The 23,289-nt window shown below is 35.5% G+C and overlaps 1 protein-coding gene across 2 annotated transcripts in view; it reads right to left on the reverse strand.

Moving 5' to 3' along the window:
- The window catches only part of LOC128231147 (GPI ethanolamine phosphate transferase 1-like), a 51,644-nt gene that overhangs the window by 22,113 nt on the left and 6,242 nt on the right, over positions 1-23,289 (reverse strand). For both annotated transcript variants that reach the window (XM_052943602.1, XM_052943603.1), the window contains exons 3-12: positions 22,932-23,030; positions 20,732-20,835; positions 19,611-19,735; positions 18,183-18,313; positions 16,570-16,683; positions 16,267-16,367; positions 9,490-9,582; positions 9,195-9,272; positions 8,755-8,811; positions 8,258-8,337 (exon numbers count right to left, since the gene is read on the reverse strand). In XM_052943602.1, coding sequence (XP_052799562.1) covers positions 8,258-8,337; positions 8,755-8,811; positions 9,195-9,272; positions 9,490-9,582; positions 16,267-16,367; positions 16,570-16,683; positions 18,183-18,313; positions 19,611-19,735; positions 20,732-20,835; positions 22,932-23,030 — 982 coding nt within the window. The remainder of the gene's footprint in view (positions 1-8,257; positions 8,338-8,754; positions 8,812-9,194; positions 9,273-9,489; positions 9,583-16,266; positions 16,368-16,569; positions 16,684-18,182; positions 18,314-19,610; positions 19,736-20,731; positions 20,836-22,931; positions 23,031-23,289) is intronic.

Below are 23,289 nucleotides of genomic sequence, written 5' to 3' on the forward strand. Positions count from 1 at the left end.
ACAGAGATAGCTTTACACAGAGATATCATGACACAAAGAAAGCTTTACACAGAAGTATCATGACACAGAGATAGCATAATACAGAGATATAATGAAAAGAGATCCCCACAAGCAGATGCAAACACTCCCTGTAGTTTATTTTTCTCTAAAAAGGGCATCACTCAGCAATTATTAAAGTGAGAGATATTGGCTCTGCAATGAGTGCTTATATTGGCACACATGTGTACACAGTTTCATGTAAATGTCTTAAATGGCTATTAAAGCTGCACTCTTACAGATATACCAAACTTAACAACTTTTTTTGGTCTTGGAAAGGGCAAATTTTTGCATAATTATCTGCAAACCAATGATAAAAGATGGCTGACAAAAGATCAGACCGCAGATTTTCATATTTCTGTTCGAAAATTAATGTTTTATGGCTTAAACCATTACTAACGGTTTAAGAAAAATGCATAAAACATCAATTTTTGAACTTGAATGTAAAAATCTGCGATCTTAATTATTGTCAGCAGTCTTATATAACTGGTTTCCATGCATTTTCATAAAAATTGGCTCGTTCCAAGACAAAAAATAAACAAGAGGGCCAAATGGCCCTGAATCGCTCACCTGTCATATATTGCATATTCTTCCATTATATACAAATATTGAAAACCTAAGCCTATGAAAACGGGGCGTGGCCAATTTTGACCCCAGGGCTTAAGTTTGAACAATCTTAATAGTGGTCCGATAAACGATGCTTCATACCAAATATCTAAGGCCTTCGCCTTTTGGTTTCGGAGAAGAATATTTTTTAAGTTTTCATCATATACATATATAAGGAAACCCATGACCGCCCGGGTGGGGCCATTTTTTGACCCCAGAGCCAAAGATTGAACAATATTGGTACAAGTCAACTAGATGATATATCATGCCAAATATCTAAGCTCTTGTCACTACTTGATTTTACGTGTGTATCTATATATGTATATTTGTTAATAATTGTTGTATGTGGCCCATATTGAAAATTGGTTTGTGTACTAAATATGTTATCCAGTTTAAATTAAGACGTTACTTGTCTTTTTCAGTTCGGAGAAGATTTTTTAAGTTTTCACTATAACACATATAGAGAAAACCCATCAGCCCCCGGGTGTGGCCAATTTTGACCCCAGGGCCATAATTTTAACAAACTTTGTAGAGGTCCACTAGACGATGAATCATGCCAAATATCTAAGCTCTAAGCAACGTAAGTTCAGAGGAGATGATTTTTGAAGTTTTCACTATAAACATATAGAGAAAACCCATGACCCCCCAAGGGGGCGGGGCCAATTTTGACCCCAAGGCCATAATTTGAACAATCTTTGTAGAGGTCCACTAGACGATGAATCATGCCAAATATCTAAGCTCTAGTCCAAGTAAGTTCAGAGGAGAAGATTTTTGAAGTTTTAACTATAAACATATAGAGAATACCCTACCCCCCCGGGGCGGGGCCAATTTGAACAATCTTTGTAGAGGTCCACTAGACGATGAATCATGCCAAATATCTAAGCTCTAAGCAACGTAAGTTCAGAGGAGATTTTTGATTTTTTTTTACTATAAACATATAGAGAAAACCCATGACCCCCCAGGGGCGGGGCCAATTTTGACCCCAGGGCCATAATTTGAACAATCTTTGTAGAGGTCCACTAGACGATGAATCATGCCAAATATCTAAGCTCTAGTCCAAGTAAGTTCAAAGGAGAAGATTTTTGAAGTTTTCACTATAAACATATAGAGAAAACCCATGACCCCCGGGGCGGGGCCAATTTTGACCCCAAGGCTATTATTCGAACAAACTTTGTAAAGGTCCACTAACTGAATCATGCCAAATATCTAAGCTCTAGTCCAAGTAAGTTCAGAGGAGAAGATTTTTGAAGTTTTAACTATAAACATATAGAGAATACCCATGACCCCCCGGGGCGGGGCCAATTTTGACCCTAGGGCCATAATTTGAACAAACTTTGTAGAGGTCCACTAGACGATGAATCATGCCAAATATCTAAGCTCTAGGCCAAGTAAGTTCAGAGGAGAAGATTTTTGAAGTTTTCACTATAAACATATAGAGAAAATCCATGACCCCCCGGGGTGGGGCCAATTTTGACTCCAGGGCCATAATTTGAACAATCTTTGTAGAGGTCCACTAGACGATGAATCATGCCAAATATCTAAGCTCTAGTCCAAGTAAGTTCAGAGGAGAAGATTTTTGAAGTTTTAACTATAAACATATAGAGAATACCCTAACCCCCCGGGGCGGGGCCAATTTTGACCCCAAGGCCATAATTTGAACAATCTTTGTAGAGGTCCACTAGACGATGAATCATGCCAAATATCTAAGCTCTAAGCAACGTAAGTTCAGAGGAGATTTTTGAGTTTTTTTTACTATAAACATAAAGAGAAAACCCATGACCCCCCAGGGGCAGGGCCAATTTTGACCCCAGGGCCATGATTTGAACATTCTTTGTAGAGGTCCACTAGACGATGAATCATGCCAAATATCTAAGCTCTTGTCCAAGTAAGTTCAAAGGAGAAGATTTTTGAAGTTTTCACTATAAACATATAGAGAAAACCCATGACCCCCGGGGCGGGGCCAATTTTGACCCCAAGGCCATAATTTGAACAATCTTTGTAGAGGTTCACTAGACGATGAATCATGCCAAATATCTAAGCTGTAAGCAACGTAAGTTCAGAGGAGATTTTTGATTTTTTTTACTATAAACATATAGAGAAAACCCATGACCCCCAGGGGCGGGGCCAATTTTGACCCCAGGGCCATAATTTGAACAATCTTTGTAGAGGTCCACTAGACGATGAATCATGCCAAATATCTAAGCTCTAGTCCAAGTAAGTTCAAAGGAGAAGATTTTTGAAGTTTTCACTATAAACATATAGAGAAAATCCATGACCCCCCGGGGCGGGGCAAATTTTGACCCCAAGGCCATTATTTGAACAAACTTTGTAAAGGTCCACTAGACGATGAATCATGTCAAATATCTAAGCTCTAGTCGAAGTAAGTTCAGAGGAGAAGATTTTTGAAGTTTTAACTATAAACATATAGAGAATACCCTAACCCCCCGGGGCGGGGCCAATTTTGACCCCAAGGCCATAATTTGAACAATCTTTGTAGAGGTTCACTAGACGATGAATCATGCCAAATATCTAAGCTGTAAGCAACGTAAGTTCAGAGGAGATTTTTGATTTTTTTTACTATAAACATATAGAGAAAACCCATGACCCCCCAGGGGCGGGGCCAATTTTGACCCCAGGGCCATAATTTGAACAATCTTTGTAGAGGTCCACTAGACGATGAATCATGCCAAATATCTAAGCTCTAGTCCAAGTAAGTTCAAAGGAGAAGATTTTTGAAGTTTTCACTATAAACATATAGAGAAAACCCATGACCCCCGGGGCGGGGCCAATTTTGACCCCAAGGCCATTATTTGAACAAACTTTGTAAAGGTCACTAGACGATGAATCATGCCAAATATCTAAGCTCTAGTCCAAGTAAGTTCAGAGGAGAAGATTTTTGAAGTTTTAACTATAAACATATAGAGAATACCCATGACCCCCCGGGGCGGGGCCAATTTTGACCCTAGGGCCATAATTTGAACAAACTTTGTAGAGGTCCACTAGACGATGAATCATGCCAAATATCTAAGCTCTAGGCCAAGTAAGTTCAGAGGAGAAGATTTTTGAAGTTTTCACTATAAACATATAGAGAAAATCCATGACCCCCCGGGGCGGGGCCAATTTTGACCCCAGGGCCATAATTTGAACAATCTTTGTAGAGGTCCACTAGACGATGAATCATGCCAAATATCTAAGCTCTAGTCCAAGTAAGTTCAGAGGAGAAGATTTTTGAAGTTTTAACTATAAACATATAGAGAATACCCTACCCCCCCGGGGCGGGGCCAATTTGAACAATCTTTGTAGAGGTCCACTAGACGATGAATCATGCCAAATATCTAAGCTTTAAGCAACGTAAGTTCAGAGGAGATTTTTGATTTTTTTTACTATAAACATATAGAGAAAACCCATGACCCCCCAGGGGCGGGGCCAATTTTGACCCCAGGGCCATAATTTGAACAATCTTTGTAGAGGTCCACTAGACGATGAATCATGCCAAATATCTAAGCTCTAGTCCAAGTAAGTTCAAAGGAGAAGATTTTTGAAGTTTTCACTATAAACATATAGAGAAAACCCATGACCCCCGGGGCGGGGCCAATTTTGACCCCAAGGCCATTATTTGAACAAACTTTGTAAAGGTCCACTAGACGATGAATCATGCCAAATATCTAAGCTCTAGTCCAAGTAAGTTCAGAGGAGAAGATTTTTGAAGTTTTAACTATAAACATATAGAGAATACCCATGACCCCCCGGGGCGGGGCCAATTTTGACCCTAGGGCCATAATTTGAACAAACTTTGTAGAGGTCCACTAGACGATGAATCATGCCAAATATCTAAGCTCTAGGCCAAGTAAGTTCAGAGGAGAAGATTTTTTAAGTTTTCACTATAATATCTAAGCTCTAGTCCAAGTAAGTTCAAAGGAGAAGATTTTTGAAGTTTTCACTATAAACATATAGAGAAAACCCATGACCCCCAGGGCGGGGCCAATTTTGACCCCAAGGCCATAATTTGAACAAACTTTGTAAAGGTCCACTAGACGATGAATCATGCCAAATATCTAAGCTCTAGTCCAAGTAAGTTCAGAGGAGAAGATTTTTGAAGTTTTAACTATAAACATATAGAGAATACATTTACATTTTATAGAGATGATCATTCTGACCAAGTTGCATTGAGATTAGGCTAAAATTGTGACCTCTATTGTGTTCACAAGGTTTTTCTACTAATTGACCTAGTGACCTAGTTTTTGACCTGGGTTGACCCAATATGGAACTTGACCTAGCTTATGTTAAGATGATCATTCTGACCAAGTTTCATTAAGATAAGGCTAAAATTGTGACCTCTATTTTGTTCACAAGGTTTTTCTAATAATTGACCTAGTGACCTAGTTATTGACTGCGTATGACCCAATATCGAACTTGACCCAGATTTTATAGAGATGATCATTCTGACCAAGTTGCATTAAGATTAGCCTAAAATTGTGACCTCTATTGTTTTCACAAGGTTTTTGTACTAATTGACCTAGTGACCTAGTTATTGACCGCGGATGACCCAATATCGAACTTGACCTAGATTTTATAGAGATGAACATTCTGACCAAGTTGCATTGAGATTAGGCTAAAATTGTGACCTCTATTGTGTTCACAAGGTTTTTGTACTAATTGACCTAGTGACCTAGTTATTGACCGTGAATGACCCAATATCAAACTTGACATACATTTTACAGCGATGATCATTCTGACCAATTTGCATTGAGATTAGGCTAAAATTGTGACCTCTATTGTGTTCACAAGGTTTTTCTACTAATTGACCTAGTGACCTAGTTATTGACCGCGGATGACCCAATATCGAACTTGACCTAGATTTTATAGAGATGATCATTCTGACCAAGTTGCATTGAGATTAGGCTAAAATTGTGACCTCTAATGTGTTCACAAGGTATTTCTACTAATTGACCTACTGACCTAGTTTTTGACCCCAGATGACCCAATATCGAACTTGACCTAGATTTTATAGTGATGATCAGTCTGACCAAGTTTCATAAAGATTAGGTCAAAATTGTGACCTCTGTTGTGTTCACAAGGTTTTTCTAATAATTGACCTAGTGACCTAGTTATTGACTGCGGATGACCCAATATCGAACTTGACCTAGATTTTATAGAGATGATTATTCTGACCAACTTGCATTGAGATTAGGCTAAAATTGTGACCTCTATTGTGTTCACAAGGTTTTTGTACTAATTGACCTAGTGACCTAGTTGTTGACCGCGGATGACCCAATATCGAACTTGACCTACATTTTATAGAGATGATCATTCTGACCAAGTTGCATTGAGATTAGGCTAAAATTGTGACCTCTATTGTGTTCACAAGGTTTTTCTACTAATTGACCTAGTGACCTAATTATTGACCGCGGATGACCCAATATCGAACTTGACCTAGATTTTATAGAGATGACCATTCTGACCAATTTGCATTGAGATTAGGCTAAAATTGTGACCTCTATTGTGTTCACAAGGTTTTTCTACTAATTGACCTAGTGACCTAGTTTTTGACCCCAGATGATCCAATATCGAACTTGACCTAGATTTTATAGAGATGATCAGTTTGACCAAGTTTCATAAAGATTAGGTCAAAATTGTGACCTCTATTGTGTTCACAAGCAATTGTGAACGGACGGACGGACGGACGGACGGACGGACGACGGACGAAGAGTGATCACAAAAGCTCACCTTGTCACTACGTGACAGGTGAGCTAAAAAGTTGTCAAAACGTTCAATTTGTGAGAGTGCAGCTTTAAGCATATAAATGACTTGAATGGCTATTAAGCATGTAAATGACTTGAATGGCTATTAAGCATGTAAATGACTTGAATGGCTATTAAACATGTAAATGACTTGAATGGCTATTAAGCATGTAAATGTATTGAATGGCTATTAAGCATGTAAATGTCTTCAATGGCTATTAAGCATGTAAATGACTTGAATGGCTATTAAGCATGCAGGGATAATTCTAGTAAGTGATTTCCGCGATTTCTCGCATAAAAATCGCTCAAATCGCATCCAAATCATATAAATGCGAGATATTCTCGCGCTTGATCGCAGTTTGTGTATTTTGCGTCTTTTCCCTTTGTTGTTTTTCAAAATAAAGCATCGTAATCGCTGATGGCTTTTTGTTTATATTAATTGAATTACGGACGAATTGCCTCCCCTACATTGAACGCATTTGTGTTATCCAATGTTTTAATCGATATCGTCCACGCACTTGTTTTCAAGCGTTTTTGCGACCCGGAATAATTTTGTTTACATGGGTTACCACTGCATTTTAAAGGCGTCTACAATATCGGAAGCGTCAAAATGTCAAATCAGACAATGTTTGCATTCCTTGAAAAAAGTCTCTGGACCAAAATAAAATACCAGCTTCAGATGAAAACAAAAATGGAAAGCCTTCATCTCCCCCCAAAAAAGTCAATGCACCTATCAGCTAAAATGGCTAAATCCTATTTTTTGCTCAAGTATGATGAGTATGAATGTTCATGATGTCGGAACTGTTAACAAGTGTTTTCTTCTAGTCAAACAAATGTATATATCATATCTATATATCTATATATTGTAAATTTGTAAATATACCATATTGATATTTATGAATAAAGTTACTGTTATGCATTAATTTTTCACTGCGTTATCCATGTATTATAAAAATCTCACTGAAATTAAAATTCTCTCACCAACTTCGGACAAATGGGAGCAATTCTCTCATTTAAAATCTTACATAGAATTATCCCTGAGCATGTGAATGTCTTGAATGGCTATTAAGCATGTAAATGACTTGAATGGCTATTAAGCATGTGAATGACATGAATGGCTATTAAAAATGTGAATGACTTGAATGGCTATTAAGATGTGAATGTCTTGAATGGCTATTAAGCATGTGAATGTCTTGAATGGCTATTAAGCATGTGAATGTCTTGAATGGCTATTAAGCATGTGAATGACATGAATGGCTATTAAGCATGTGAATGACTTGAATGGCTATTAAGCATGTAAATGACTTGAATGGCTATTAAGCATGTGAATGTCTTGAATGGCTATTAAGCATGTAAATGACTTCAATGGCTATTTGAAGCATGTGAATGACTTCAATGGCTATTAAGCATGTAAATGACTTGAATGGCTATTTGAAGCATGTGAGTGACTTCAATGGCTATTAAGCATGTATACATCTTGAATGGCTATTAAGCATGTAAATGATTTGAATGGCTATCTGAAGCATGTAAATGTCTTGAATGGCTATTTAAAGCATTTAAATGTCTTGAATGGCTATTTGAAGCATGTAAATGACTTGAATGTTTTTTATGGGCAACGATCAATTTTGGGACACAGACGCTGACTTCAAAGTTTTTTCAATACCTCTACCTTTTTCTGCGAAATGACAACTTAAAAATTACACTTGCTTAAATTTAAAAAATCATCTGCTTGATACATTTTTAGTCAGACATTGGCAGAAGCAATTAGTTTCAAACATGTTTAATTAATACAGGTAAAAAAAATATACTTGCTATTAAAAATTTAATATTCAATATCTTGGCTAGTAAGGACTCCTTTCTGATGGACAACTCACCACAAATGGTTTCGGTCATATGTTGTGTAGTATCGGATGCCTCTCAGAGCCAGGCTGATGCTTTGTTGGCACTCCTGTATCTACAAGCAAACAAAACACCACTCACACACCTGATACTCCTGTCAACCAACACCACATTATCATGTCAGGCGCTTGCTTATGATATTGAAAGTGTTCACATTCATTTAATGGTAAAGGAGAGATCAAAAAAATTGCCATAGAGATACTGTTAACTTAAAATCAATATTGTTTTTCTTGGAACATTCTAGGGTTTTCCTGAGAAGCACTTTAATGCTATCTGAGCAAAATGTTAATTATCTTTAATCATCTGTAATGTGTACTAAAATACAGTACTGTTTTCTCAAAATAATGAACTAATAATGCCTCCAGATTTATTATTGATATACTTATTATATATAAGGTGTCTATATAATACCGTACATGTTTTTCATTTGGTTAATTGTGAAACAAAACCAAGATGACAATTGTGAACTTACTGCTTCCTTGAACTGCTTACTGGCAAGCTGTCGAGATATCCTGTCTTTAATATCTTCCTGAAAACAAACACCATTATCTTTACAACAACAGATTATAGCTTAATAACATTATTGCTTCTATAAAGTAAAACTCCTTCATACAATAAAAATACACATATAACACAGGCTGGATATACCCATAAGGTTTATGATTTGTTCAATGTTAAGGCTTTACAATAAAGTTTCAATTATATAAACAGGCCTCTTATTAAATTGAGGTTCCATACCCCGGCCAACCAGGATTCAGTTTCACTTATTTCTTTTGCTTGTGACCAAATCTGATAGATTTGTAGCTTATGAGATCAACCCTGGTTTCACTGTTTCCTGAAGTGGATAGAAACAGGTATTTGTGAGACCATTTGCATTCAACCCATGACTTTTAGTGTGCAAGGCAGGCTTACCAGAGTTCCGGCGGAGAGGGGCTGGAAGGGAGTGAAGGCAAACTTGATGGACCTCGTCTCACGCTCCTCACGCATGCCCTATATAATTTATAAAGACAACATGCTCATTTAACAAGACTCATGAAAAGTAACATAGAGTTCTGTATGTTACATTACGTTTGTTTAAAATATAATGCTACTCATAGCAATACAACATAGCACAACCATTCAATGCCAATACCACTTACTGTTTTAGTAAGACATTACTTGGTGAAACAAATTACTGTGTGATATGATTCAGTAAGTGAGCACATACCTGAACCTGGGCCAGGAGCTGCTGGAGGTTAGCATACAACATCTGAGCCATCTCTTCATCACTCACATCAAACACATTGTCTGGCATGGGCAACTGTAACGAACACATACTGAAGTCAAAATACATAACATTCAATCTTAATTTACTCAAGATTTCTCATAATGCTGTTAGCTCTTCAATTTTAAAAACTGGCATACTTATCAGTCTTACAGTGACATTCATTCAAGGACATTGCTTAAGCCACTGCACAAGAAACCACACATTGAAGGGCGATAGTCCTAAACATGGGACTTATTAATATATTAAGCTTTCTCATCTGCACAGCCATTAAGAACCAGTAAAATCCTAAAAAATAAGTGTGTTTTAGAAAAGAAAAGAAAATACACAGTGACAGTACTGTTTTATAACATTGATGTATATTGTTTTGTATCATGTAATGGTTTGATTCCACAAATGTGACAGTGTGATCAAAACACACATGACAGTTATTGTCTGTTGTTGCTTTTTTAAATGAAGTGAAATTGATTTACTGCATGTAACAAAGAGATAACTGCTGGTGGAAACACAGCACATGATGTTTACAGATAACAATAATGATGTAGGAGAAATTGCCACAGTTCATTCTCCCTCGGGCTCATTATCGCCCGGCTACAATCATCATGATCATTATAGGTAAGGCTTTAACAGTGACTATAACTATACTTGTCAAGCGCGCTCATAGTCTAGTTATATAAGTCACCTCATCTACGTTAAAAAAACATTTACAAGAAGAGTCTATTCCCAGCAAAATGCCTGGCAATGGTGTTTGATAATCAATTCCAAGACAGACAGAGAATAATTTAATGTCAACAAGTCTTATTTGTGTTAAAAAGACTTCACTTGAAAGATAATTAGCGTCACATGGCCAATGACGTGATAGTCATTAAACAAGATGACAGTGATGAAGTTAAAGCATGTGATATTGTTGACAAAGCAATTTGAAATGCCTCCTATGGGCATATGTTTAAATCTGTATTTCCTAGCTGTCAAAGAATCAGATTTTCCATTTTTTAATAAAAACAACAATATAATATTTATTAAACAATTGGTCACACAAAGTTTAACTTCAGAATAACTATGACGTTCTCCTGTGAAATACCACAGACAACCTGTTGGTTGATATAAGTCAAATACACAATGGACATCAACAAACTTCTACAATGACTTAGGTCGCAAGAAAATAAAAATAATACAAACATACAAAGTTAAGGAAACAGACCAGAATTTTACCATTACAACGATTTTTCTTGTGGTCTCCAGTTTAATTCAATTGATTCAAGCCTGAAACTGTCCAAGAATACTGGGAAGTGTTTATCCTTACTTCTGCTGTCTTAATTATTGGCAATCAATTCAAGTTGATTTTTATTACATTTAAGTATCAGATCTGGTTCCTTATAATGTCATGATTACACGGCCGGGGGGCAATAAGATCTCCATTACACTTGACTTATTTTCAGCATTCATAGAAACAGGTCTTAAATATAATACATGTATCTGTAGCACTCTCAATATCATATGTCTATGATACCGAAATAAAGAAAATGAATACAGCTTGAAAAATCTACTCCACTCAAATTGGAAAACCCTAACCAATTTTATCACAATTCAGAAAGCCACAAGCAAAGATAATGGTCTCGAGTTAACTAACTGAGGGGAGGATAATTTGCCCATCATGAGCATCAACAATGGCAGACTTTGTGCATTTACTCCACAGTCACAATTTAAAATGTGACATAATGTCATGTCAGTATCATATTGGCCTTTAAAGCCTGCTTAAAAGCACACAATAAAGATTGATGCCAAAACTTTTTTGCTTTTGTTTTAATTTTAATGCATTGTCATGCTTTTATCATTTGACTTTAATGATAACAAATATAAAGCCTCTCAATCTCAGACTCAAGATGTTCTTGAATACAGAGCCAGTACATCATTGTGAATATTTTACTTGTCATTTAAGGGATCTACCCAATTTCATAAGCACTGATACAGTTATCGCCAAGATAACATACCGACCAAATGAAGAGCATTAACGTGCCCATTTTTTGTTGGCGCAATCTTTAAATACAGGATTAAGTGATCAAAGCAAATACGCTAATATTAAAATTAATTCTTTAGTTCAGAAAGGAGGCATCTTTAGAAAAGAGAACATTCATTTCATGTAAAAAATAAATATCCTATTAAATCTTTAACTATCTGCAAGCTGTAATAGCATAAATGTACTTTTCAAACATTTCAATGTAAGATTATCATGTTTTAGACAGAACAAGTGTTTGATTTTATTTAACGTTCACTCACACATTAAATACAACTAGCTCTAGTTTAGCATGAAACAGCATGTTCTTCTGTATAAAGCTGGATCTTAAAATAATGTTTAAACATGAGCCTGCATCAAACATTTGTTTTTGTATTATATTCTTAATAAAGGTTACACTTTAATGTACAGCTCAGTAAATCATAGACAAAACAAAACATGACACTGTTACACAAGAGTTTATTACAGGTATTACTGAAAATATTATTACATTGTACTATAGTTCATTTAACAAGACACATAGACAGCGCGCTCGACAATTCCGCTGCTTTTCATTGTAAGGATTGAAAAGTTTTGCCGAAACATGGATCACTGTAAAATTAGATTAGATTTCAATGCAATACATGATGTATTTGCTAAGATATTAACATAAATGTTGTTACATACAAAATTTTAACCTGAAATAAAGGGCTATTATTTGCAAAATACAGTTATCTAACTTGGTTATTCAAGTAGGTTGGGTGGTTGAGTACCGTTGTATAAAGTCTCATTGCAATACATGAAGTAGTTGCTGAGATATTAACCTATGTGTGCTTACATGCAAAACCTTAACCAGAACTTCCAAGTCAAATAATAAAGGCCCATAATTTGCATTAATTTACAAAGGGTTATCTAACTTCATTAATTTAGTAGGTTAGATAGTTAGGAATACATATCTAAAGTTTCAATGCAATGCATGATGTATTTGCTGAGATATTGACTAAAATGTGGTTACATGCAAAATATTAACAAGAATTTCTATGTTGAATAACAAAGGGCATTTATTTTGCATTAAATGCAAACTAGAGTTATCTAATTTGGTTAATTAAGTAGGTTGGATGGTTAAGTATCATTGTATAAAGTCTCATTGCAATACATCAAGTAGTTGCTGAGATATAAACCTATGTGTGCTAACATGCAAAACCTTAACCAGAATTTCTAAGTCGAATAATAAAGGGCAATTATTTGCATTAAATGCAAACAAGTGTTATCTAACTTGGTTAATTAAGTAGGTTGGATGGTTGAGTACCATTGTATAAAGTCTTAATGCAATACATTAAGTAGTTGCTGAAATATTAACATATGTGTGCTTATACATGCAAAACCTTAACCAGAATTTCTAAGTCAAATAATAAAGGCCCATTGTTTGCATTAAATTCAAATAAGTGTTATCTAACTTCATTAATTAAGTAGGTTAGATAGTTGGGAATGGATATCTAAAGTTTCAATGCAATACATGATGCATTTACTGAGATTATGACTTAAAGGTGCTTACATGCAAAACCTTAACCAAGGTGTGACGCTTGGGTGAGAAGTATAGCTCTCCTTATTCTTCGAATAGTCGAGCCAAAAAAATGATTATATTTCACAAATGCCATAGATCACTGACTCAATCTCTTCATTATAAATTATGAATATGCTGATATATAATTGTTTGAAAGGTTTGAAGGGTAACTTGGTTCTGGTATCCATATAAATATGTTATACATTAAATACTTTTGAAAAGGTAACACCCACTGATGCTGTTTATTAAAATGTTGATGTGTATGACTATGTACCAATGTCTGCTCTTAATGTCCCTTTTTAAAATAACAAAAAATATTTTTGGGACCAATCGAATAATATTTCCCCGCAAATGGGACGTTGATGTCTGCCCAACTTTATGGGACTTTTAACATTCACTATACGGTTAAATGATAACCATTTAAATCACATTAATAAATCTTGCGGTGAACTTAAACCAGCCTTTTTCAATCCAGTACTTATTTAGTTTGTTTTGTCTCATAAATTATGTTTGGAATTGGTAGAAAAGAAGTATAAACTTCGGTAAGATTCAGAATAAATTAGAATAAAAATACAATGTTCACTCTAAATGTCACAACTCGATCATCTTTATGACACAAGGTGATGGAATAAGGGGTAAAATCCTCATGATTAAAAGGTCTGAGGAGTGAATGAAGTAAATTTAACCCTTCTTGTTCTTAACATAGATAAGATCGTGCTCTCAGCGATAAAATATCATCTTACCCCAATTCTTAAGTATTAAACATGAGGTATGTATTGTGGGTCAACTGGTTATATTGTAAATATTGTTAAAGCACTTTATCAGAACAATTTTACGCTTGGCTAAGGATGTCAACCTTCCCTAACAATCCACTAAGTAAGCAGTTATAAGACAATATATTTGAGATATTTTTTTTAAATCACTGTCTTTTCATTTGAAAAATAAATAAAAAAATGTTTGCAGGATTAAATTACACTACAACAGACATTGGCAAGCAATACAGTCAGGCTGTACTGACATTGGCAAGCAATACGGTTAGGCTGTACTGACATTGGCAAGCAATACACTCATGCTGTACTGACATTGGCAAGCAATACACTCATGCTGTACTACATTGGCAAGCAATACAGTCGTGCTGTACTAACATTGGCAAGCAATACAGTCGTGCTGTACTGACATTGGCAAGCAATACACTCATGCTGTACTGACATTGGCAAGCAATACACTCATGCTGTACTGACATTGGCAAGCAACACAGTCATGCTGTACTACATTGGCAAGCAACACACTCATGCTGTACTACATTGGCAAGCAATACACTCATGTTGTACTACATTGGCAAGCAATACACTCATGCTGTACTACATTGGCATGCAATACACTCATGCTGTACTGACATTGGCAAGCAATACATTCATGCTGTACCGACATTGGCAAGCAATACACTCATGTTGTACTACATTGGCAAGCAATACACTCATGTTGTACTGACATTGGCAAGCAATACACTCATGCTGTACTACATTGGCAAGCAATACACTCATGCTGTACTACATTGGCAAGCAATACACTCATGCTGTACTACATTGGCAAGCAATACACTCATGCTGTACTGACAGTGGCAAGCAATACAGTCATGCTGTGCTGACATTGGCAAGCAATACAGTCATGGTGTACTGACATTGGCAAGCAATTACTGGAGTTTACATATTATCATAATGTCTGGTTTGCAGAACATTACTGTAACCGGCAGGGTAAGTTCATATAAAAACATGTAATTAAGAAACCACAAGCTGTATTCATAAAGCATCTTAATGAAAGAATTTAACTAAGTGAAAAAATGGCTTAATTTCAAGTCAAATTCTATGAAAACTAAGAATGGAATTAAACCAAAAATATGAAAATAGCAACAATAAAATCCAAATAAAAAACACATATGAATAAAAAATACTGTTATGAAAAATAGAGGGGATTAAAAGTATTCTGTGTTACAAATTTGAAAATGTCAGTAAGTAAGAAGCTTATGTGTTTTATAATCTTATTAAAGTATTTATATCTATGTCTTTATTCAGATGTATAATTAGAACAATAATTAGAACAATACGAGGGATGAATGCGAAAAGGTTCTTAGTGACATTAAATATAAAGTAGAAGATTGAACCTTTTCGCTTTCATCCCTCAAATTGACATCAGAGCCATCAGTGCCAATTGTCTCAGCGCATTAAATAATGTGACGGCCCAGTATGTAGGCTTCCAAACAAACTGACTGTTCCCATTCTCAAACCCAGTCACAGTTTGCCGTCACTGCCATGACAAACCCGTAAACAGTCCTCCCTTTATTATGAAGCAAATGCTATATATAAATAACCTAAACATGCTTCTTTCCGTTCAATAAAATATATTGATCTGAAAGATAGTGTTATAATTTTGATTGTAAGCTACTTCTTGTGATCAAGGAAATAAAAAGTTATTTGTCACACATTTCTATCTGTTTTGATGAAGTATTTAAATGTATTTGAAAACTATTCAGGTAATGGCAAAGTTTTGCAAATACATCAAAATGTAGAGAAAAATGTATCAAAACTCTACATGAAAGACGTAATATAATATTGCCTATCTGCTAGATAAATTGATACCATAAGAAAGTTACTGCCTCAGTGGCTGTCAATGTCTCCAAAAAGCAAACTTATACAACAGGTTTAAATTTGTAAACAGTCTTGTGTGACTGTACTACATTGAAGCCTAGCTTATGTGCACTAAAACAGTTTGGCCCATAGTGAAGACTGATTTAATTTTGTTGGGTAGAATACAACACTCAGTAAGCAACCCAAGCATACACTGCAAGCGGGGAACCAAACAGCAAACGTTCACCGCAAACAACTGAACACACTGCTGTACTTAAGTGTATAGTTTAAAGGGCCTTTTGAACGAGCCCCATGCCTTCTTCTGAACAGAAACAAATCCACAATGGAATGAATTGAACGCCTTATTGTTATGTTCTTAATTGTTTAACCATGACACTACCATATCATTCCAGTTTCCCAGCATATTATGATACAGCATGGCCCCACTTTGACACATTAAGTTGGCCAGTTGCAGTATGGGGTTATGGTGAAGCATGGTCCCACTTGTAGACATAAATGTTTAGAATTAGGAAACTCACCACTGCATTTTTGGGAAAGGGAATACCAACAAGTGCTGCCAGCAGGCCGGCCATGCTCGCCTGGTTAATATCTGTACGCCTGATATCCTGCAAACCCCAGGCTGAAAATCACAAAACACATTTTTTAAAACTGGATGATATTAATTAAGGTGGTCTAGCCATAAAAGTCAGTTGTGTCATTAGCTCTTAAATTAATATATGACAAAGACATTAAGTTTGCCAAATTTTTGAATTTCATACATTATCTTACATATTAGTTAAAAAAAACAATAATCAAGGCATAGTACAAATATATGTTTTTACCTTCTGAGAGCCCGTCAGCATACTTGGTAGTTTCAGTGGAAGGTTTTCTGAGACCAGGGCCCCAAACAATGAGTGGGGTAAGGGTTTCATCTGCAGTTCCATCCCCATGGGCTCCTGCAAAAATATGCACATCTTCATATAACAATGACCAGAGGTCTGTTTCTTATAATGATCTTTGTGGTAACTTCAATAGTCTCAAAACTGTACTTGTAAATGTATCAACTGTTTTGAGGTAGAACGTAGTCTTGTGGTATAGAAGTTCACCTCTTACCCTAAGTGTGGGTTCCATCCCCACCACAGTACTGGTTTATGCACAGGAAATAGACACTTAAGTGATTATATAATATCTAACAATTATACAATTGACTAATTATGCAGGCTTTCAAATGACCAATAACAAAAAAGTAGGGATATATATATAGGTGGTGTTTTTTTTAAAAGTACGGTAAAATAGGGATATTAAGAGCAAAAAGTACGGATAGTAGGGCTGTTTTACTTATTCAAAGTGTGAGGATAGTAGGTATAGTTTTTAATCATGTTTAAATGATGACTGATATTTGCAGATAAAAACGTATCCTCTTATCAGCAGGGAATAAGTAAATATGTCAAAATTTTAATGATGAATAAGAGTTATGACCATGACCTTTGACTCTATGACCTCAAAATCCATAAGAGTCTTCAACTGTTCACCCAAAACCTAAATGTCAAGTTTGATGACCATACCTCAAGGAATTATTGAGTTATCACTCGGACAAGCTTTGGTCTACCGACGGACCGGCAGACAGACCGACCTACCGACTGACTGACCGACATGTGCAAAGCAATATACCGTCTTCTTCAAAGGGGGGCATAAAAATACTAGAAATAGCTTTTTATTAATACCAAGATTTAGATTATTTCAATCAATGCATTTAGTGGAAACTTTTCTATTATTTCTCGAACAATTTACACAAAAAAGTAGGGATAGTAGGGCTTTTTAAAGAAAAAATAGGAGCCTAACAAAAAAGTAGGGAAAAGTAGAAAAAGAAGGGCCCCTTGCAAAGCCTGAATTATGACTAAGACAAAATGACATGGAAATAATAGTCATTTGAAGTCCTTCCAACAAAAATCATACAATAATATTCTGGCATCTAGGCCGACAATTTGATTCATTTCAATAATCCTCTTCCATTCAAGAAAATATTTAGCAATATCACATTGGGTCATTAAGTATGACAATGAACTTAATCTGTACAAATATCAGCCCCTGGCTTGTATACAATTACACACTGACAAAAAATCAAACCTTTATGAGTAATCTCGTATTTCATAGTTCAAAAAGTAGTACAGAACACTGAATTGAAATAAACCCACAATAACACATTATTGAAGCAATACAGCATTAAGTTTAATGAACTTTTAAACATTACAATAAATATTTGGTACATCGAATGTACATTCCCGGACAGCAATGGAATAAAACCATGTGTAAACTCATCTTGTTTACTTGCAAATGTCACTTTAATACATACCCTGCGTAAATAGTGTTTTACAATGCAACTTCAAACCATGCTATATTTACTGGTCAAAACTTTCTTATTCATGAATGTGAACACTTATTAACTGCTCCTCACCCCAATCTGTCATGCCGTGATCAGAAGTAAAGACGTAGGCAGTCTTGCCGTCACTGCCGTAGTGCTGCTCCATTGTTGAGACCAACTTTTGTACCCCATCATCAACAAACCGGATGTGCTCCAGATAAGACCTGAATATATTACCGTACACACCATATCACTATGGGACTGGTCAGAGAGATTACACACCATATCTCTAAAGGACTGGTCAGGGAGATTACACACCATACCTCTAAAGGACTGGTCAGGGAGATTACACACCGTACCTCTAAAGGACTGGTCAGGGAGATTACACACCATATCACTATGGGACTGGTCAGAGAGATTACACACCGTACCTCTAAAGGACTGGTCAGAGAGATTACACACCGTACCTCTAAAGGACTGGTCAGAGAGATTACACACCGTACCTCTAAAGGACTGGTCAGAGAGATTACACACCGTACCTCTAAAGGACTGGTCAGAGAGATTACACACCGTACCTCTAAAGGACTGGTCAGAGAGATTACACACCGTACCTCTAAAGGACTGGTCAGGGAGATTACACACCGTACCTCTAAAGGACTGGTCAGAGAGATTACACACCGTACCTCTAAAGGACTGGTCAGGGAGATTACACACCATATCACTATGGGACTGTTCAGAGAGATTACACACCATATCTCTAAAGGACTGGTCAGGGAGATTACACACCATATCACTATGGGACTGGTCAGCGAGAATTTCTTACTAACATGGGCTGTTTAAACATATTACTATTTTAAAGAGTGTGCATGTTTATTTCTTATATATATACTACATTAGAATGCTTTCTTAGAAAATTAATTTTCATATCAGAATCATGACCAGAAGTACCATAAAAATAACTAATAAGTAAGGTTTGGACAACAGTTAAGTTTATACTCAATGCTCATGAATGGAATATACGTTTAAAAGAATATAACTAATTACTTGCGCTATTAAACTGTGTATAATTTCAATAATTCATGTGTTAAGTGCAGTAACTTTTACTTCATACTTTGTTGACTTAAGCTCTTATCTATTTACTTCAGTTTAAAGCAGATTTCTTAACTTCTTCTGATTTACTGCTTATATAATTTCCTCTAGATAGTGTGTTTACCCTTTTCTGATTTACTGCGTGTGTATTTTTTCCTATAGAGTTCCACATTATAACTCAGTCAACATACTTAAGGTGGATGCTAATCAATCAATACTGGCTTTCGGATATAAAGAACAATTATTTCATTCATTCTGCTCAAAAAATGCAAACCTTGTCTAATGTCTTCTATATACAATATTACACATTGTGTTTAAATATTGAAACACAACTTGCTAGTAATATGTTTTAAGTTACAAATATTAAAGCATCAGTCATTTTAAAACATGACATCTTTGGCCATTAATGCAGCCCAACTGTGAGGTACTGACGGTGATGAAGGTCGGACAATGTAGCCGCTGTGGTCAAGGCCTCCCAGATGGAGAAAGAACAGGATTCTCTCATTTGACAGCTTGCTCTGCAGAGTAGTGTCCTCCTTTGCTTCTAGGAACAGCTTCTGCAATTGCAGAATGGTCATTTAGAATATGCATGTTTGTCCTTGGCTCCCATGTTTAACTATATATACATGTACAAACTTTTTCTGGCCAGATTTTTAGAATGACCCCCCCCCCCCCAAAAAAATAAAAAAATTGCCTACAAAAATCACCTACTTTTTCGTTGTTATTCATTAAGTTAACCATAATGCCACTTATTATTATGACTTTATACAATATTAGATGCCAGGAAATTAATAAATAAAACTAGGCCAATTTTTCCTTAATGTTCATGAGAACAGAAAAAAAATAAACAAAACTTTTGCCTATCATTAACATGGGCGTAGCTAGAAATACAGAAATATGCAGATGCATTACATCCGCTACAAAAGAAAAAAGCAAAAACTGCAAAATGGGTTAAAACTGGGAGGCAATAGGCCATTGACACTGAACATAGGTTTAACATTTATAACAGTCTAACTACACTCCTGTCAGATTATATTGATTTTTTTTATTTATAATCATTAAACCAGTGTAGGTCTTTATTCCTTAAACATGTGAATTCAATGTGCTAAAGTTGAGTTGAATAATGGCAATATTTTAAATAAATTTTTAGCCCTCCTTCCCACCCTCTTCAAAAAGGTGCTTATTCTCTCCATCAGATGTGCTCAATTGGATCAATGAGTCTAGCTCAGGTTTCCAATAGGAATTGTAAGAGCCAATCTACCTGGATTGATTATCTTATAAAAATCATCACTAATCAATAAACCCCGGGTACAGCAATGTCTAAAACCTCGTTAAATATTCTGTTTCCATCAGGAATGTCAACTACCAATGAGAGGCCCTATTAAGCTTCCATTATATTTACAAAAGTGTCATGCAAATTGCTGCAAACAGTATCCCAAAAATAAAATAATTCCGAAAAATTGTTGAAGTAATTGATCCAACACATTTTTGCAAGCTTGAACACATTCCAATTTCTATTTAATTTGTTTCGCAGTTTGTCAATGTAATTGTACCTGAAACTCATCAAAGACCCAGGTGTCCATGTCCTTAGCATTGATGCCAGCAAGGTACTTCATGTGGCCTGGGTACTTATCTGAGAACATCCGGTCCTGGTTCCCTGAAATACACACACAATACTTCACTAGCAGTTGGTCAGGAGAAAATTATTTAAGGTCACAGGGGTGGGGTTTGGGTGTGGGGAGATGGCTAATTGAAATATGTTAATTTGATTGTACTTTCTCTACATTTAAAACATTTGTTATTCAATCTTTAGAAAAGGTCCAATAGCATCAATTCAACTGTTCTGCACTCAAAACAGAATGGCTGCAGAAGGAATACTGCTGTTTTTGGACAACAAAAAGGACTTTTCCTTTTAATCTTTTCAGCACAATGATGGGGAAAGGTACCACATTAACTTTTGGGAAGGGAATGGGAAAAACTAAAAGAAATTAAGACCAGTGGCTTAACATAGTTCAGGGCTTTTTCTGTCCATTTTGGGAAATTTTGCGTCGTAAAAATGACGAAATTGGGAAATTTTACAGTTAAAAGAAAAAGCTGTCTAGTCTCCTGCGAATTAGGAAATGATTTAATATTAGTATATTTTCCATATAAAAGGCACAAAAATATCAATCTTTGGGGTGTAAATATCTATTGCAATAAATCATGACAGATAATATTACATACAGATCTCTGAATGTGATGAAAATCAATGATTTCCGAGTTCAATTATCAAAGAAACTTTACATCACATAATTTATTAGGATGTTGAAAATGAACCAGTACAGGAAAAGACTTTCTAAAAAAAAAAAAAAAAAAATTTCTTTTTTATATTGTGATTTTTTTCTGAAGATTGGGAAAAATATCTTATATTTTACTTTGGGAATGGGTCCGATGGTCGGACCCGTGAGTACTATAGAAAAAGCCCTGTAGTTACAGCAATTTTTTTTTAATTCAGACTACCGGTACATATCTCAAATATGTTTGACAACTTCATGTAGTTATAATATTTTAGTCATTCATTTGCAGCATGTATAAGAGTATTTCATTAAAATGAAGCATTTAGGACTAGACCAACATCAGAAATGCACTGTCACAAATGTTTGTCCAACATTCCACCTCATGACCGGCCTCATGACCTTTACATGACAATGGGGGTAAATTGTTAAACAATAACAGCTAGTAAATGTCACCGACCGTTGCAACCATTCATCTAAGTGAGGACTATGATAATATTAATAATAAATAATGATGACAGTTTATCACATACCAGCAGTCTCTTATGATAATCTTCCAGTGTTTACATCTGTATTAAATGACTTGTACCCTACAATATCCTTTTAATAGGGTTATCTAGTAAAGATAACAAAAAAAAAACTGCCATTTTGAAATGTTGAATATGAAATAGCACATGGCTATTATTGGCCCAGCTTTTGTTAGCCTGGAGGCATCCTTGTTGCTCTGATAATTGAATAAATACTTTTAAGTTTTAATACTAATCATTTTTTCAACACTATAAAAATTTCAAACATTTTTGAAGATAGAAACTATTATGTAAATATTCTGTTACAGCATAAATAAACTCTGACATTGAAAACACAATTTAAGGCCCTGCTTCACTCTTTAATACATAGAATATACAAATGTCAGATACAAAATATCCATTTTCATTTTAATCACTTTAAAAAAAATAAATACTTTTGTAGGAAATTGACCCTTTCACAGGCAGCAATCCAATATGTGATAGATATCAGACTGATATATTTCAAACATCGGATAGATATTTTAATGATATCTCTCCGATATCGGCTTGCCCATGGATACCAGTCAGTCCGATCTTTTATCGGGCCGATATAACGAGTCATCTGTCTGTCATTTGAGCATCATCAGTTCAACCTTCTTTCATTCTTTCAGATATGATGTGGCGTCAGATAAATATTATATTTCGACCAACTTTTTTTTTATTTACAATTTAACATTTTTGTCACCACTGTTACCACAGTGGACTTGACACAATGTGCCATACACACATTGATTTCAACATTATATGTTATACACTGATAAATTTATAAAAGGTATATTTCGAAATTGAGTAAAAAAAGAAGAGCTTTTTATGCTTACCTTTAAGATAAAATCATTCCCTCAACCTTTTGAATAAAGTACAGATTTGCTTAATATCATATGGAAACAACAATCCAGCTGAGTATAATAACATACCACCGGTGACCTTGGCGAGGAACTTGGGCGTATCCCAGGACCACGTGTACTGGCTCTCATTGAACACTGTGTCAAACACAACTTCCTTCCCCTGCAGGTCTGCAATCACACACATACATTTTCATTGAGTCCGGGCATTGCAATTATAGGTGCACAAAAATATATATATATTAGCCAGATTTCCCTAGGAATATAATTTTTATTTAAATACCGTATGTGGATTTGTCATGGTTCAAAAAAAAAAAAAAAAAAAAGTTACATGGGCAATTTTATTTGCCTGTTTGTTATTGTTAATTGCCCCAAAGAGCATGAAGCGAAACCAGTTGGCAAAAATTATTAGATGAAACCCATGTTATGT

This window comes from Mya arenaria, chromosome 4 (genome assembly GCF_026914265.1).
Source record: "Mya arenaria isolate MELC-2E11 chromosome 4, ASM2691426v1".
NCBI classification, from domain to species: Eukaryota; Metazoa; Mollusca; class Bivalvia; order Myida; family Myidae; genus Mya; species Mya arenaria.